This window comes from Ylistrum balloti, unplaced genomic scaffold, assembly GCF_031769215.1.
Source record: "Ylistrum balloti isolate Yb309-2 unplaced genomic scaffold, AGI_CSIRO_Ybal_v1 Utg370028, whole genome shotgun sequence".
NCBI lineage: Eukaryota > Metazoa > Mollusca > Bivalvia > Pectinida > Pectinidae > Ylistrum > Ylistrum balloti.
Genome location: NW_026782092.1, coordinates 680,452 through 692,457, shown reverse-complemented (window position 1 = coordinate 692,457; position 12,006 = coordinate 680,452). Strand labels below are relative to the sequence as shown.

The following is a 12,006-nucleotide window of genomic DNA, read 5'->3' as shown; positions in this document are numbered from 1 at the left end:
CAAATCTTTATACTGTCAGGTAAACTAGTCATAACAGGTAAACTAATCTTTATACTGTCAGGTAGACTAGTCATTACAGATAAACAAATCTTTATACTGTCAGGTAGACTTTTCATAACAGATAAACAAATTTTTACACTGTCAGGTAAACTAGTCATAACAGGTAAACTAATCTTTATACTGTCAGGTAAACTAGTCATAACAGGTAAACAAATCTTTACACTGTCAGGTAAACTAGTCATAACAGGTAAACTTTATACTGTCAGGTAAACTAGTCATAACAGATAAACAAATCTTTACAGGTATATCAATAATAACAAATAAAAAAACTCTTTGCGAGTAAACAAATCTTCAAACTAAGTTTTTACACTTACTTATTAGAATCAATGTTCATGTGTAAACATATTTATACAGGTAAACAAATATTCAATATTTGTCATATATAAATACAGAACTAAAATCACTTCCTATCCTCTCAATCATACATCATAAACAACATTGTTGAACCTGTTTATAAACCTTGAACTCTGTTTTGATGGTTGGAACAAGGTCATTTCATCTTTAGGTCATGGTATATGAACTTTTCTGTTTTACAGAATTATCTTTGAAACATATTGGTTATATTTTTTTTTCCATTTGAAATTGTTTTGATTATGAAATGGATTTTATTTTCAGTACGGTGGTTAAGGACCTGCCGCCAACTCCATCTAAGTTCCATTACATCTTTAACCTGCGTGATTTGTCACGTATCTACCAGGGCATGTGTCTCACCACGCCCGACCGTTTCAATAAGCCAGACAAATTTGTTCGTGTCTGGAGGAATGAATGTATGCGCGTCATATCAGACAGACTCATCAATGACCAAGACAAAACCAATGTTATGGTAAGTGTTTCCGTGATTGACAACTGTTTTGTGATAATGTTGAAATGTTGTAAATACCCACCCCGTCCTACCTGGTACCAAATAAGTATCACCACTCCAGGTACTTAAAGGGACTTTTATCAAATTTGAAACAAAAGTCTGTTATGACCTTGGATTAGTCTTGTTTCAGGATTGCAAGGTTAAGGTTACTATATTTAACATGTATTTATAGAATCTTATCACACAATGATTTGATGCTCTCGGTCTGTCTATCTGAAGTAAAAATCTACTATCAATTAATTTACATATGAAGAGATTGCTACTTTTTGCTGTTATAAACTGATAATTATGTGTGATATTTTACTAGAAAACACTACAAACACTGGTAGAAGATAACTATAAGAGTTACCTTGACTTGGTAATGAAAGACCCAATCCTGTTTGGAGATTATCGTACTGCCATGGAAGAGAGCGAGCCACGACTGTATGAAGACATACAGGACTATGATGCTTCACAGGCACTCTTTAAAGAGGTAATGATCATGTGACCATCACTATAGTTAGGCCACAATAAGCCCGCAGGATTAATACATATCTCTTACTCTGATTACCAACTTTTTATTATCAGATATGGATTTATTGTGAGATAAACTCTGAAAGGGTCAAGGCCTGATTAATTAGTTACATTTTCATGAGGTCAGTGTCAAGTTGACTTTCATTACCTTCTAGGGAATTCAAGATCATTTTACCATTAAATGACCTGTCAAGGCCAAAATCAAATTAACTTTACTATTTAATTATTTTCAGCATCATGAATTAGCTCATATATCATGAAAAAGTCATAATAACTTATTTTGTCTTTTTCAGAACTCCTTTATATTGCAATAAAATTTCCACATTTTTAATATACACTTGAATTGGTTGAGATTAAATTTTCTAGCTAAAAGATGAAATGGTTGTATCAAATATACAGAAGATAAAACATCATTTTCTGTAATGAGTTGGTAGCTTTGATTAAATTGATAATTTGGTTTATTTTTGCTGTAAGAGTAAAATTACGATTAATATTTTTTTCTTCTCTTCCAGATTTTGGAGGAGTACAACGAAAGTAACACACCCATGAAACTTGTGCTTTTTGAGGACGCATTAGAACATTTGACACGTGTACATCGTGTAATTCGTATGGACAATGGTCATGCCCTTTTAGTGGGTGTAGGGGGCAGTGGTAAACAAAGTCTGTGTAAACTCGCCTCATACACAGCTGGATGTGAGGTGTTTGAGATAACACTCAGTAGAGGTTACAATGAGCAGTCATTTAGAGAAGATCTGAAGGTTCTGTATAACAAACTCGGCATTGAGAACAAAAAGACAGTCTTTCTGTTTACAGATCAACATGTTGTAGAGGAAGGCTTCCTCGAGCTCATCAACAACATGCTCACCTCTGGCATGGTCCCTGCTCTTTACCTGGATGAGGAGAAAGAGGCTATCATAGGACAGGTAGGTTCTGATAGGAAACAGTTTGGAACCAGTGGTTATTGATATTGTCAGTCTGAATTCATTTCAGTAGAACTTGTCCGTAATTTATGTGACCCTGGCTTTTTTGAAGACAGTAAATACAACTCAGCCAAACTGTTTCATTAACCTTTTGACCTTTGGCCCACAGATACGTAATGAAGCCATAGCGGCAGGTTGTCCTCATGCCCGTGAGATGGTGTGGCAGTTCTTCGTCAATAAATGTGCTAACAACCTCCATGTTGTCCTGGCAATGTCTCCCGTTGGTGACGCTCTTAGGACTCGCTGTAGAAACTTCCCTGGTAAGATTTTGTGACACTATCAAATGGGCAATGCTTGCATGTGTTGTTTTTTTCTGTCCAAAGAACTTCATTGTTAGAAAAATTAATTTATCAATTCTACAGAATTGAGTTTAGTTAATATTGCATGTACAAATGCTAATACTGCAAATGTACATAATTTGGTGGAATCACTATTTTAGCATATTAGCAAAATGATAAATTTGTGCATCCCCAATAATGACTATAAAAGCAGCTTATAGAAACTCCAGTGAGGGCAATCATTTTTAATGCTTTACTTTCAACGTGAAAACTCTAAAATACAATTACCACTAATTATGTGTGTTTACAGTGCATTACTTATGACCTGTATCCCCTTTTTTCACTAATGTGATGCAAGAATTTTAGATTTAGAATTCACTTTATCACTAATAATTTGATCAGATGATATTGACTCTCAAACGCAATCATGTTTTGTGTATGTTTAAACCTAAATCTTCAGTGTGAAAGGACAAATTCAGCAGGTACACCTGTATCTATTTTACAAACCAGATTCACACAATGATATTTTGTTTTCTAATAGGTATGGTGAACTGTGCTAATATTGATTGGTTCTTCCCTTGGCCAGAACAGGCTTTACTGGCTGTGGCTAGTGTCTTCATAGCACCAGATGTAAGTTACACAACAAAATAATCCAGACAAACAGTGTATATTTTGTTCTACTTTCACCTCCTGTCCAATTATTTTTATCACTGATGATTTCTTATACCTTTAAATATACTCAATTTGAAAACTACAAATGTAATCTGGTGTTTATTTATCTTTATACTTATCCTTCAACATCGTTACAATAATTATCGCTAGAAATTTCTTAAATTTTAACTTTTTTTGTCATTTTTACTGATACAAGTTAAGAAATGATCTATAACATGAATTGGTGCTTTAACCCCAGTTCCATTCTTCTCAGTACCATGCCACACTGGGTAATTATTATATATAGTAAATATTAGGAAATTTCGCATTTGACTTATGTTATTAAGATGAATATTTTAAGAAACTTTCACTTTTGCTTAAAAAACTTTAAAGGTTTGGATACAGTTTTAAAAAAAAAACCTGAATTTTATATTGTTCATTTACAAAAAAATAAAATTATAGCAATTGGTTTTGACAATATTTGATGGATAAATTTCTATGGATGTTGTAGAATGCATTGATCCCAGACAACCACCGTGAGAATGTGGTCAGCCATATTGTGCTCGTCCATCAGAGTGTCGGTGAATACAGCAAAAAGTTTCAGCAGCGACTCCGCCGTAACAACTATGTTACACCTAAAAATTACCTCGACTTTATCAACACATATCTGCGCCTATTGGAGGAAAAGGACAAATACATTCTAGCACAGGTAGAGTATTAATGTACACATATATCTTTTTGACTTGATTATATTTTGCAGTTGTTGCCTAATGTTCTTTTCGGCTTTTTAGTCTTTTGTGACGTTTTTCTCTTCAGATTTTTTACTATGTTGTTTCAAAAATGGTAGACTTGATTATAATGTTTTTCAGCAGCATTTTGATTAGACAGTAATTTTTCATGGCCATATTTTATTCCTTTTGGAAATGTATTTCCCTGTGGCATGGAAAAGGCGTATATTGCCCTGCACTTTCAGTGCGCTTTGTTAGATATAGCTTGAGTAAAAGTTCTTTGTCATTTTCAGTGTGACCGTCTTGCTGGAGGTTTACAAAAGATCGCTGAGGCTAGTGAGCAGTTGGCAGTTCTTAATGAACGGCTTGCTGTTCAGAAAGTAGCTGTCACAGAGAAAACCCAGTCTTGTGAGACCATGTTGGCAGAGATCTCGAAAAATTCCACCATGGCTACAGAGAAGAAACAATTAGCTGAGGCTAAAGGAAAGGAAATTGCTGAACAGAGTGTTGTGATTGTAAAGGAAAAGGTAAAAAGAATTGGAGATAATTGCCATTTTTACTGATTTATGTTAGATGTGATAAATCTTTAAGAGATGTGGAAAAAGAAAAGAGAAAAAATGAAAACAATGAGCTATTATATTACATATGTGTAATGTGCATAATTGTGACATTTGTATATTCACTGAATAACAGGGCATTCATGTGATAGAATATCAAAAGAATTGTCTGTTTCTGATTCTAGGGTGAAGCAGAAGAAGCTCTCGCCGAGGCCTTGCCTGCCCTGGAGGCTGCCCGTCTAGCTTTAGAGGACCTCGACAAGGGTGATGTCACAGAAATCAGATCTTTCTCAAAGCCTCCCCCAGAGGTACAGCGGGTGTGCGAGTGTATTGTGGTACTACGGGGCATTAAAGAGGTATCATGGAAGTCAGCAAGAGGCATGATGGCAGAAGCTAACTTTCTAAAGTCACTCACAGAGATGGATGTTGACGCCATTACTACTAGACAGACACAGGCAGTCAAAGGTTAGTGGTCAAGGAAAATTCAGTACTTGACAGCTGTGATTGTTGTGGTCAGGTAACAAAATTTTCAATCAAACAACATGCACTGAATTAATTAACATAGAAGTGATTGGTACTTTGAATGAGAATTTGGTATTTTGACAAAGCATGGCTGATCAGTTAGAAATTATCCTCATTTTGTCTTCTTCAGGACTAATGAGTGACAAAACAATGAGTCTGACATTAGACGCAATGAAAAGCATTAGTAAGGCCGGTTCTGGACTGCTGAAATTTGTGGAGGCTGTGATGGGCTATTGTGTGGTTGCTAGGGAAATCAAACCCAAGAGAGACAAGGTAAGTGTTGCATAGCAACAGGCCAGCCATGGCCATATACTGTTCTTATCTAAATTTCTGTTATCAGTCTTTGTGTTGTTTGAATTTTTGTAAGAAAATCTTGTATTATGATAACTTTCACACCATAAGCAAGATGATTTGGCTGATGATCTGTTTCAAAATCAACAGGTAGCAAAATTGGAAAGAAGTTTTCATCAGGCCAAACGTGACCTTGAAAAAATCAACAACGAAGTCGCCTCCCTTGAGAAGGAACTGGATGACCTCGGTAGGAAGTATGAGGAGGCCATGTCCGAGAAACAGAAGCTGGAGGAAGAGGCCGCTATCATGGAACGTCGTCTGATCGCAGCCGACAAACTTATCTCGGGTCTTGGACATGAAAATGTCAGGTAAGTCACTTGTGACATGTATATCATTCTGTATAATTCAATTTAATGGGGCTAATATTTCATAATTATTCTGATTTGTTGGGCTTGTTCAGGGGTATTTAATTTCATGTATGTCGTGGAACCGATGGCCATGTATATACATGCATATTATTAAGTTTTTCGTTCAATGTAGAAATATGCGATGGGTATTTAAATTCAGACAATCTTTATAGACCAGTCATACAGTAGTTATCACTGTCTACTGGTTTAATAAGTGGAGGAACTTGTACATATTCTTTCTGTCTTTTGTTTTATTCTGTGTCTTGAGGGTTTAAACAGGTCTGACACCATCTTTAATTTTTGGTAAAGCTGGTTAATCTTAGAATATTTCACCACACTGTCATATGAAATGACCATATTTCTAGCTTTTGAAATGTTAATGCTATCACACAAGCAATTATAATTTTGTTCAGGATCATTTAGAAATTTACAACTTTCCCGTTTTTTCTAGATGGAATAATGACCTTGAGGAACTTAAGAAGAAGCGTGTCAAGTTGCTAGGTGATTGTCTGCTTGGCTCGGCCTTCTTAAGTTACGTTGGTGCCTTTAGCTGGGAGTTCCGTAGCGATTTGGTGTACGAGGTTTGGGAGAAGGATCTACATGCGAGAGAGATTCCTATCAGTGATCCATACAAACTTGAGGAACTTCTGACCAACGATGTCGAGATCAGCAAGTAAGTTATTTGTCAAACTGATTTAAGTTTATTTTCTAGAAAGAAACATGTATCTTTTCAAATTAAATTTATTCAGTAATGAAACAGAAAATAAAGAGAAAATATAAAGTTTTAAGTGGTAAAGTGAGGTGTAAGTTTAAACAGATGTCTGATCTCAGAATTTTCCTTGGTGCAATTTACTATCAACAGATGGTTGATTTCGGGTTTTCTGACATAGATTTGACTGTAAATAACTTTTAATTGTAAACAGATGGACGTCTGAAGGCCTACCTCCAGATGAGCTGTCTATACAAAACGGTATCCTAACCACACGAGCTAGTCGGTTCCCCATGTGTATCGATCCACAACAACAGGCGCTCAAGTGGATAATGCACAAGGAAGAACAAAACAATCTTAAGGTATGATAGGATTTCTGTGTATTGTTGGGGCTTGGTCAGTCCCGTACCTGTGAAACCTTTGGGAGTATAGTTTCCACTATGACTTTTTATCTCTGTCTCTGTGAAAGGTTGCCAACGCTCAGGCACCTTCATTCCTAGGGGGATTCTCTTCAAACTTCACACACTCATTAAGCATCAAAATATCATAGACAAGTATGAGTTCCAGGGTTGGGGTCGAGGTCACTGTTACCATTTTTAGAAAATCATTGTCAGACCTCTTGGGGCTTCATTCCTTGGGGGATTTCTATCAACTTTCATACATGTATAAAGCATCAAATTATTTTGGACGAGTTCGAGTTTCAGACTGAATTATATTTGACTGTCAAGTGTATGTGTTTATTTTGATCTGGTACACTATATCTAAACACGACATGTTGGAAAACCTGACACTGAGATGTTTTCCTTCTGGGATAGCTATTACAGACATATGGTTAAAAGGAATGAGATATGTAAATTAGTAGATAGTATAGGCAAGTGTAGATTTTATTGATTTTGATATACATTGCCATTACAGGTGTGCACATTCAACGACAGTGACTTCCTCAAGCAGCTTGAGCTCGCCATCAAGTATGGCTTCCCGTTCCTGTTTAAAGACGTTGATGAGTACATTGACCCTGTTATTGACAATGTCCTGGAGAAAAACATCAAAGGTAAGTTTTTGTTAGAGGTTTGGAGAAGGTTGGGGGGGAATGCACATTTATAACTTGTAAACAAACCAACCTGAAGTACTAATACAAAATCACAGAAAAAAAACTCTTGAAAGAAATCATATTTCTATCATATAATTTGCAATGTCAGAAATTTCACAAAAATGCATTTTACTTTCTTGCAGAACCTTATTGGGGTCAATATCCTATTATATAAATTCTACCCTTGTCATTATTGTCAAAATTATCAGAATCCTGTAATGTATATTTAAAGAATATGTCATGTTGAGTAAATGGGGTTTAAGTCAACTTTGATCTTAGTTGTGCTGTCAAATAAACTTACAGAAAATACAGTACATGTCCCTGTAGATAAAAAGTTGTGAGGTTTTTTTTAAAGTTATTATTTATTATAGACAAGCTTTTCATTTCATTAGTTTTGGTATCTATGTGGTATTAGTGTCCAAAGAAAAATGGCTTTTAAACAATATTTAGAAATAATGTTACACAAATTGAAATAGACAATGAATTCTGGTTTTATTGAACACAATTTCTTGATCATAAAGTTGGTTCATTTTATGTTTGTAAGTTTAATGAAATGCAGTTTAATATTGTCATGTTTTGAACTTATGGAAACTAGATAAACATTTGTTAACACTTTCATGTATTTCTATTTCCTGATACAGGGGGTAGGTAACAGTTCTCTGTTGTATATTGAGGTATCTTGCATGAAATTTTATTGTATGTTCAGAATAAAACATGAAATCTGAGAGAAAAAAATATATTGGTATTTATTTATTTTTATTTATTACTGATTGTTTGTTTTATCTTATTTTTTTTTTAATTATTGCTTTCTTTTCACTGTGAAAAATATCCTGCAATGTCATGCATATTTACTATAATGCATTATGTTTGAAATGCACTGAAGAGGCTTGAAAATATCACATTATGTTTGCATGTATATTGAAAATTTCAATAAATGTTAAATTATGAAAAATTATGATTTATTAAAAAAAATAATTGTTGTTGTCTAAGCTGTAAATAGTATTTATGTTGTAAGTTTTCCTTCTGTTTACCTAATCAAGTTTTGCTAATAGATAAATATTCAATTTCTAAAGATAAGCTTTCAAAAGAAAAAAATAACATATGTTTGATACATTAGGTTTCATTAAAGAGATTGAAACTTTTTTTTTCAACTTCTGAATTAAAGGCCAAACTTTTTACCATCATTTAAAGGAAGAATATCAGGTAATATTATAGGTTTTATATTATATCTCAAACTTAGTTTTTTACTTGCAAATTGACAGGTGGACAAGGGCGTGAGTTTGTCATCCTCGGTGATAAGGAAGTGGACTATGACCCAAATTTCCGACTCTACCTTAACACCAAGCTAGCAAACCCAAAATATTCTCCAAATGTCTTTGGCAAGTCCATGGTCATCAACTACACTGTGACCCTCAAGGTATGAGAAATACACTTACCATCTGTCAACTTACCATCATTCTCTGTCTTTGATTCTTTGATTTCAGCCATTGTAAAATATACTGAAGGGAAAGATCATGTTGCTCCATGCTGTTATAATTTCAGTTTCATTTTTATACAGTGGATTCTGTCTAAACTGGACTCTGCCTAATTCAGTCAAATAATTAAGTCCCAATTCCAACAATATTATAACAATGAACTCTCTACAACCAGGAACTCTCTACAAACCGGCCAAATTATTCAGTCCCAAAGGTTCCACTGTACTTTTACAAGATTTTCATGTCAAAATCAACATTTTTTTTTTCAAAAGTTAAAAAAAAAAAAAAAATTAAATAAATAATTTTTTTTTATTTTTTACCTTAATCTGTTGCTTTTGTTTGGTTAACAATCAAATATACAGCCTTTTTTTGTATTAAGGTAAAACGTTGCAGGTGTTTTGACATTCAGAACTGATAACAAAATATTTTGTAGAAAACAAGAAGTCAATGAAAGTACAATATACTACATGTTGTCATATGAGACACTATTGATATTGTCTTAAAAATGGAATATTAGTTTAAAGTACATGTATATAATTTGCATTCTAAGATATAAGCATCTGGAACACAAACATTTTTCATGATTGTAATTATAATTTGACAAGATTTTAGGATTTTTTTATTTTATCTTTTTCCAAAGGGTCTTGAAGACCAGCTGTTGAGTGTCATTGTCAAGTTTGAACGCCGAGAGCTTGAGGAGCAGCGAGAACGCTTGATCCAGGAGACAAGCATCAACAAAAAGTTACTGAAGGATCTTGAGGATGCTTTACTGAGAGAGTTGGCCCAGTCACAGGGCAACATGTTGGATAATGTTGAACTGATAGAAACATTAGAAGAGACCAAAACCAAGGCCACAGAGGTAAAACTTTCAGAGAAATCACAAGTTATTTAACATTGTCTGATCCCGCAGGTGTAAAATGTCAGTGGGAAAAAGCTCCAGGTAGAATTAATGATTTACAATGTTTGTCCCTCAGGAAATCATTTTCTCTAACATTTGTCCTTCAGAGTTGATTTTTTTTATGTTGTCTCTCCCTCAGAGAGAGAGATTTCATCCATTTTTTGCATTTGATATTGGTCAGTCTTCAGATTTATGAAAAGATATGAAAATTTTTCCTGTAATTTTTCTTGAAATAGGTGTCAGAGAAACTCAAGCTAGGAGCCAAGACAGCCATTGACATTGACAAACTGCGTGATGGATACAGACCTGCAGCAAGACGTGGAGCCATTTTGTTTTTCATCCTGGCAGAAATGTCCTCAATCAACACTATGTACCAGTATTCGTTGGCCTCCTACCTTGAGGTGTTCGAGTACTCACTCAAAAAGTCCATGCCTGATAGTATCCTACAGAAGCGTCTGAGGAATATCATGGATACCCTGACCCACAACATGTACAACTATGGCTGTACTGGTATCTTTGAGAAACACAAGTTAATGTTCTCATTCCAAATCACCATCAAACTAGAACAGGACCGAGGCAAAGTGACTCAGGCTGAACTGGACTTTTTCATTAAGGTAAATCAAAGTTTTTTTTCGTGCTATACATTGCTTGTAAAATCTTACATGTCACTGTTCTGAGGGTTGAGATATCGGTTTCCATGGAGCAGACCCATGTTGTATTATATTTTCTCTCATACTTAAAAATGTAATGAGAAGGTTTTCGGAGTTACTGTGAAATGTATGTGTAATACCGCTATCAATGGCCAAATAATTGTACATCAAAATAGATGATCGTGTTCAAATTTGACATACAATGTAGTTACAATACATCAAGTGATGATGTATCCTTTGCACATCTAAGCTTCTTTTCCATTTGAAAAGACATATTTATCTTTCCCTAGTAAACAGGGAAATCCGCCTGTGATGTGTCAGAGAATATACTTTTTAGCATAAACATGATACTCAAAATGGCAGTAAATCTAGATAATCCTTTCACTTTCATTCCATCCACAGCTTTACAGAATTTTTTTATTGGGAAAGGCTAAAAATCATTTAATTTTCTTACCAGTTAGGGAACAAGGGATTGTCTTATGACAATATTTTTTGTTTAAATTAAAAATCTTTTTATTTGGATGATATATAGGTTTTATTTTCTGTCCTTTAGGGTAACATAGCACTCGAGAAGAGCAAAAGGAAGCGTCCATTTGGTTGGTTCCCCGAAGAGGGATGGGAGGACTGTATCAGACTGGTGGAAGTCTTACCTGACAAGTTTGGCTCTCTTCTGGAGGACATTGAGAGAAACGAGCAAATCTGGAAGAAGGTGGGGAAAACAAATTCAGTTTGTTGTTTAAAATTAATTCAAGTTTTGTTTTTTAAAGCCAGGGAACAATGAATTATACTTTAGAGAAATAGACAATATTTTCTCTCTTCTTTTAAAGGATTTCATATCAAATTTTATCATTTATGCATTATTTTTACACAGTGGTATGACCATGATACACCAGAGTCGCAGCCTTTCCCCCTCAAGTATGTGGACTCTCTGTCAGACTTCCAGAAACTTGCATTGCTTAGATGTTTCCGTGTTGATCGTATTTACCGTGCTGTGGAGGAGTATGTTACAAAGGTGATGGGAGAGAAGTATGTGACTCCACCTATCATCAGCTTTGAGGCTATCTTCGAGCAGAGTACACCAATGTCTCCAATCGTCTTCATCCTTAGTCCAGGTTCTGATCCTGCCAGTGACCTTATGAAGTTAGCTGAAAGAATAGAGTTTGGTACTAACAAAATCAAGTTCCTGTCCATGGGTCAAGGTCAAGAAAAGGTTTGTTTATATGTCGGAGTAAAAAAACTTTGTCAAAATGGTCAAGAAAAGGATTTGTTACATGTAAGATTCAAGAAAAGGAAGAAAAACTTTTTTGTTATGAGTTTATTTTTTATGAATTATGG

The 12,006-nt window shown here is 34.7% G+C and overlaps 1 protein-coding gene across 1 annotated transcript in view; it reads left to right on the top strand.

Annotated features, from left to right (window-relative positions):
* Positions 1-12,006, top strand: part of LOC132548837 (dynein axonemal heavy chain 10-like) — a 51,244-nt gene that overhangs the window by 32,493 nt on the left and 6,745 nt on the right. Inside the window, exons 42-59 of the mRNA XM_060212732.1 lie at positions 676-883; positions 1,230-1,394; positions 1,948-2,358; positions 2,525-2,675; positions 3,235-3,323; positions 3,856-4,053; positions 4,366-4,599; positions 4,815-5,094; positions 5,282-5,424; positions 5,593-5,810; positions 6,301-6,522; positions 6,773-6,920; positions 7,474-7,609; positions 8,911-9,065; positions 9,764-9,982; positions 10,258-10,635; positions 11,225-11,380; positions 11,543-11,881. Coding sequence (XP_060068715.1) covers positions 676-883; positions 1,230-1,394; positions 1,948-2,358; positions 2,525-2,675; positions 3,235-3,323; positions 3,856-4,053; positions 4,366-4,599; positions 4,815-5,094; positions 5,282-5,424; positions 5,593-5,810; positions 6,301-6,522; positions 6,773-6,920; positions 7,474-7,609; positions 8,911-9,065; positions 9,764-9,982; positions 10,258-10,635; positions 11,225-11,380; positions 11,543-11,881 — 3,850 coding nt within the window. The remainder of the gene's footprint in view (positions 1-675; positions 884-1,229; positions 1,395-1,947; positions 2,359-2,524; positions 2,676-3,234; positions 3,324-3,855; positions 4,054-4,365; positions 4,600-4,814; positions 5,095-5,281; positions 5,425-5,592; positions 5,811-6,300; positions 6,523-6,772; positions 6,921-7,473; positions 7,610-8,910; positions 9,066-9,763; positions 9,983-10,257; positions 10,636-11,224; positions 11,381-11,542; positions 11,882-12,006) is intronic.